This window comes from Anneissia japonica, unplaced genomic scaffold (genome assembly GCF_011630105.1).
Source record: "Anneissia japonica isolate Jap-2015-1 unplaced genomic scaffold, ASM1163010v1 scaffold288042_len218596_cov177, whole genome shotgun sequence".
In the NCBI taxonomy this organism is placed as follows: Eukaryota; Metazoa; Echinodermata; class Crinoidea; order Comatulida; family Comatulidae; genus Anneissia; species Anneissia japonica.
The window spans coordinates 126,085-132,353 of record NW_022686336.1 but is presented as its reverse complement, the minus strand read 5'-3'; the positions used below and the strand labels follow the sequence as shown (position 1 = coordinate 132,353).

The window sequence follows — 6,269 nt, the reverse complement described above, 5'->3', positions numbered from 1 at the left end:
ATTAGTAATAAACTAATTTAAATATTAATTAAGATTATATTAATTAAGATATTCGTAAAGTTCTTGTGAAAGTTATTTACATAATTGCAGTTTATTTATACAGCATTTCGACGGATATTTTTCAATTCATGTGAACCATCCTGAGCTCTGCTTACCAAAAATACGCGGTAATCGTGTGATAGTATTTGCATTTGCATACATGAAAACACTTTGGCGATGCTTTTGTTTTTTGTTTTTGTTTTGTTTTACAATTACATCCAGCATTAGGCCCACTGAATTGTATAAATGCTTAAATAATTGAAAACATAAATTATGTGGATTAAATTCTCATATAATTTACAATGAAACTTTATAATGTACGGTATTTTATAAGATTATTTTTTTAAACAGAATAAAATAGGTAATAATTTATTGGAAAAAAAGCAGATTTTACATCTATAGACGTAAGTTGATTTAATATACTGAATCATTATTAATGGTTTAGGCCTATACCTATTATATATTTCTATAAATTAATCGACAAATATCTCATTAATCACACTATCGCAAATAGGCCTATTGAAGTATTATTGAAGTATTATTAATTCTTTATTAAAGCATTATTCGAGCACAGGTTTTGCATAGATGCAAGTTGATTTAATATATGCTGATTCATCTCATTAATTAAACAATTTTTATTCATTTCGAGCACTGTTATTATTATATTCTTATTGTTATTATTATTACTATTTTATTTTAAAATTTTTGTTTTATTTTTTGTTTTATGTATGGGCCTAGATATAGGCTATGTATATATTTAATGATTAGAAATAATTATAATTTAATTGTAAAACATATATAATATAATGTTAACAATATTATAGGCTAGGCTAGACCAACCAATTATTGATACCATAATCTATAGATAAAAACATCCATTTGATAATTAAACAGCAGCTTTTCGAGTGGTAGTGCCGATAGAAAACTGCAGCGTTTTGGCACTGCGGCAGTGCCGATAGAAAACTTCAGTGTTTTGCACTGCGGCAGTGCCGATAGAAAACTGCAGTGTTTTGGCACTGTGGCAGTGCCGATAGAAAATCGGAGGTTTTTTAACACTGCGGCAATAATCCCGATAGTAAATAACAGCTTTTTTCGCACTGTGGCAGTGCCGATAGAAAACAGCAGCTTTTTGGCACTGCGGCAGTGCCGATAGAAAACAGCAGCTTTTTGGCACTGCGGCAGTGCCGATAGAAAACAGCAGCTTTTTTTCGCACTGCGGCAGTGCCGATAGCCTCAGCCATTTTTGATATTCGAATGTTGGCAGGTATGTAAATATACAGAATTTGATGGACGGACCTGTATGGGGGTGTAGGTGTACGTAAAAACATTAGAAACCATTACTGGACTACAAATCCCTCTAAACTACGTTTACGTACAAAGGAACGTACACACCCGCAGGGTTCTGGTTTATCCTTTTAAATGAGTTATTCAACTGTACTGTGCAAAGTTATCTGTTTTGTTGAACCAATTATTTGCTTACCTTAGCAATGGTTTTAGCAACTACTCCGATCACTTCCTGCTTTCTAATGAACCATTGGTTAGATTGGGACAATCACGCTTCTGTGAGTGAGTGCGCCAACACAAGGTTTGTCACAGTCCCCCTCATGTTGTAGCGTTTACTCGAAGCGTGAATGACCCATTTCAGCCAAGGATTTGTTTAGAAAGGGACCAACGCAATTTGTGAAACCATTGCTAAAGTAATCAACTAATTAGACAAAATTTAATGTCTGCAAACTGAAAAAGAATATACAATACCAACAAAATGTTTTTATATTATTTGTAGACATTCACTTTAAATAGATAATAATAATAATAATATACATTATTTAACCACGCTAAACAATTGATTACCTCAATGGTGTTTTTCATCAATGACGTAACAGACATAATAATCAAACTGAACTAATCTTAAACAAAAAATAATATTAATTACAGAAGATAATGAAAACTAAAACCAAATTAGGAACCAAAAATTAAAACATCATACAAGATACGAAAAATTATTGTAATACATAAAAATATACTAATGTAAGATAATAGATGGAGGGAAAAAATAATATGTTGAACAACTGAGTTTTATAATTTTTTAATATTTTAAAACTGGGTGAAAGAGGGCGTAACTACCCAAGTTCTATAAGAAATCTGTATCATCCATTCTCAAGTTTTTTGGCAAACACCATAAGTCACTTGTACTACATATCAGCAATTTTTTTCTCCCGGAGCATGGCTTTAATTCCGATGATATTTCAAAATGTATTATTTATTGTTTTATATATAAATAGGTAAGGGAATGGTCCGCTGCAATACGAAAACAACAGAGAGTGATTGATAGGCAGATAAATTGTAAGTATAGAATGCTACACTGTAAAAGTTTAAAAGAAATGTTTGTAGTTTAGACACTTGACAAGCTTTGGGCAATTCCATGTTAATTGCTACCATGAGGTCAGAATTTTAATCTAGTTGTATGTGTTTTATACCACTGGAAAACTAAATAACATGTTGAAAACAAATATTTGGAATATTCATCAAAGAAATGCTGAAATACTGTATGGTATTTATACATTTTAATGTTTCATATCACTAATTTAAATGCATAATTTTTAAATAGCTTCCCCAATGGAGCAAAGCTCCAGGAGGCTATGTTTTTACCTGTGTTCTTGTTGTCGTCACTGTCGTTGGTCATTTCTTTGTTACCATGTTAGTAAAACACTGCTCAGTGGCGGATCTGGGGGGGGGGTGAATAGGGTGGCTAGCCCCTTCGGTGACCGTGAAAAAAAAATGGTCACTCTTCTTGTCTGTGTGCTTCTCATGTATACATGTTACGTGTAGTAGGCTACGCTCGTAAAGATATTTTAAGCTTAACTTCTTTTCAGATGTCTTCCAAAAGCGTCTAGGCCCGCACGCTTGGTGCTTCGCAAATCGCATTATTCACCCCACATTGCTTCCTAGATCCGCCACTGCTGCTGATAAAGTTTGGTAAGTCCATTTGGATTGGAAGGACCAAATTCAGATGTAGGCAGGATGCTGAGGCCTAAATCATTCCATAACCTACTAGCCTAGATGAAGTCATCACATGTTTACCTGACTACATCAACCAAAAAAGGTGTCGGTAGTCTCTCAAATGCTTAAAGAAATTTTGTTCCTTTAGACAAATGTCTATCAAAATAGTTAACATGACATAGATCAGGGCCGTCAGAACCGCGTTGACTGGACCACTTTTTCTCAATTCTATTAATTTTTGCAAATATATAATTCCTATGATTCCCATAAAATATATGGATTTATTAATAAGATTTACTTTAATTAAGAGACAAACATGACGAAAAAGGTAGTGTCGTTTGGCTTGGCGCCTTTACGTCATGTTTGTAGGGGACAGACATGGTTTTGTCTCTTACAAAACACGTTTTGTAAAAGACAAACATGGTTTTGTCGTTCACTCATACACAAAACTTGTTTTGTCGCTTACAAAACGCCCATCACAAGAGATATTGGCTTGGCACTCTATGGTGTAGGGACCAAAATATAGGCAAACAATCTGAATATTGACCAATATGAGCTTGGGCACCTATACCAGGCCTAGGCTAGGATAATCACTCCTAGGATAGGCTAGGTGGGATTCGGGCTAGGTAGCTACAGTAGTAGTTAGGTATAGTGGGGAATCATGTCAAATGGCTTCCGTGAAATCTGAATGAGTTGCACTGGACCTCTACCACACTACATACAGTACCAGGCCATGCGAGTCAATACCTTTGTAGCATGAATTTTGCGGGCCGGATCAAAGTATTGCTTTTTACATTTCTTATGTAGGATGGATCTCTTTTGTTATTTTGGCTCATCAGTTTGTCTGATATTTTTTCTTGCTAAAGTCAGAATTTTAGTAAGTGACAAAAGATGCGGTCATGTCTGACTTTACATAATCTTGCATATTTTCTTAATGATTTTTAAGCAATTTTTTGTACAAAGTAAATTTATCTTGTAAAGTCAATTTATGTTACCGAAAGTTTTAGTAGCCTCTTAATTTTGGAAATATTTATTTTAAAATTATGAAAATGTCACATCCTTTTAAATGGAATTGCCCATTTGTAAGATTTTCTGTGTACTATCAGATCTCTTTATACTTCAGGTAATGTGAGCAGCTTTATTGCTTGATAGACTGTAGCCATTTTAGGCAATGGTTAATTAATAATACATACAGTATGTTTGTCTGTAACAGCTACGATTGTATCCTCATTATCAACGTCATCAATTGGCTACTGTCCCGATAAGAGTTACAGAGTTTTTACAGTGGAGGCCCTGACCACCCAGGTGCTTGCAGTGCATATTAATTTGTGTAATTTTTTTTGTTTGGTCAATATAGCAATAAAGAAAGAAGAAGACAAAGTACAACGTTCATTAAAAGATGCTGCGAAAAAAGGACAGAAGGATGTATGTTCTGTTTTAGCCAAAGAAGTAGTCAACTCTCACAAAGCAGTAAAACGGCTATACACATCAAAAGCTCAACTGAAGTCAGTTGAAATGCAGATGAAAAACCAACTAGGTGAGTTGCAAGCATACCATTAGGGCAGTTTTGGTATCAAATGAAAGCTAAAGTCTAAAATTTCATAATCATTATATTCAATATGTTGGTCTTAAACATATATAAATTGGTTTACTTAAATTACATCGATTTTTAATTAAATGTAATTTATGCAAAATTTCATGTACGTTCATAGAAATTAACGTTGAAGGGAAAAAAATGCAATTATAGTTTCTACAGTAAGTTTAAGACATCGGGATATCATTATAGAAAAATAGTTCACTCTAGCATACTTTTTACGCTCAGCAGCCTTATATATTTCTGTATAATCAATTGTCAGGTTTTTGTTTAATAACTAATATATTCTACTATTGTTGTGATTATTAGTATAAATTATTGTTTTAAGGAAGATCTGATTTATTATCACAGTAAATAAATAATATGAGGGTGTTTTTTAGGTAAAACCACCGTTTGGTTGTATCAACGTTTTGGTGGGATTGCTCTGACCATCATTAACAGGAGAATAATAAAATATGACTTTACTTCGAGAATGAACCCCCTCTTTCACATCTTTGATCTACCTGACCGCCTACATTTTCCATAAACATGGCATAAAATTCCTATTTACTACAGACTATGTAACACATAGATTCATGTCGGCCATTCAAAGGACTTAATCCTCAACTCAAAATACATGGTGCTATTTACCAGAGACTGGTCATATGGTAAAAAGTATGTTGGTGGAACTGCCACATCACTGAATCGAGATTCTCTTAAAAGTGTTCTTAATACAGCAATGTGAGAACATATATAAAGGCAACCAACCACAAAAGAATATTATAGTCGTCCACCGAGAAGACAGTGTACTGGCCATGGAAGATGAGTCAATAGAAATTAGTATGCACCCCAACTCCCTCAACAGTGATTGTGAGTACGATCTACTGACAGTACTGGAGGAGGTGTTGTCACATTCAAAATAGTTACGCATGAATGATCATGAATAGTTATAATTCCATCAGTCTTCCCGAAGAAGTTGCTGAGATAGCAATGAAAGCTAGCAAATGTATTGCCTATTTGTTCAATTTACAAGGTAGTCTATGCCCCAAGTGCTTTGAGACTTAAGTATAAAGTGATATTTAAATCTAACTACATACAATATTTGTATTTATATTTTGTATTTTTTGCCTTAATCTACATTTTTTTTACTGTATGTTCTCCTGTGTGAGATTTTAGCTCAGGAGCTAACCGCTAGCGCTAACCGTTAGCACCTGCGTGATAACGCTCGATCGGTTAGTGCTAACCGTTGGCAGTATCCGGATACCGCTAACGGTTAGCAAGTTAGGCGCATTTTTATCATCAACCAATCGCACGTACGCGTTTACAATTTCCAGTTTCTAATTGGCTAGTGATTCAATCATATTTTTGGTATCCGGATCGGGATTTTCTCGCATGGACGCATGGCAGTTAGCAGGGGCATATTTTTGGTATCCGGACTTTATTTAAATTATATAAACTATATTTGGCTATGTTCTCACACAACTGCTAACGGTTAGCAGGATCCGGATCCAATCACACGTACGCGTTTACAATTTCCAGTTTCTTATTGGCCAGTGATTCGATCATCATATATTTGGTATCCGGATCGGGATTTTCTCGCATTGACGCACGGCAACTAATGGTTAGCAGGGTCCCATGCTAACCGTTAGCTGCTATG

General features: G+C 34.5%; 1 protein-coding gene across 2 annotated transcripts in view; it reads left to right on the top strand.

Annotated features, from left to right (window-relative positions):
• The window catches only part of LOC117116758 (charged multivesicular body protein 3-like), a 34,412-nt gene that overhangs the window by 15,285 nt on the left and 12,858 nt on the right, over positions 1 to 6,269 (top strand). For both annotated transcript variants that reach the window (XM_033260859.1, XM_033260869.1), the window contains exons 2-3: positions 2,322 to 2,382; positions 4,397 to 4,576. In XM_033260859.1, coding sequence (XP_033116750.1) covers positions 2,322 to 2,382; positions 4,397 to 4,576 — 241 coding nt within the window. The remainder of the gene's footprint in view (positions 1 to 2,321; positions 2,383 to 4,396; positions 4,577 to 6,269) is intronic.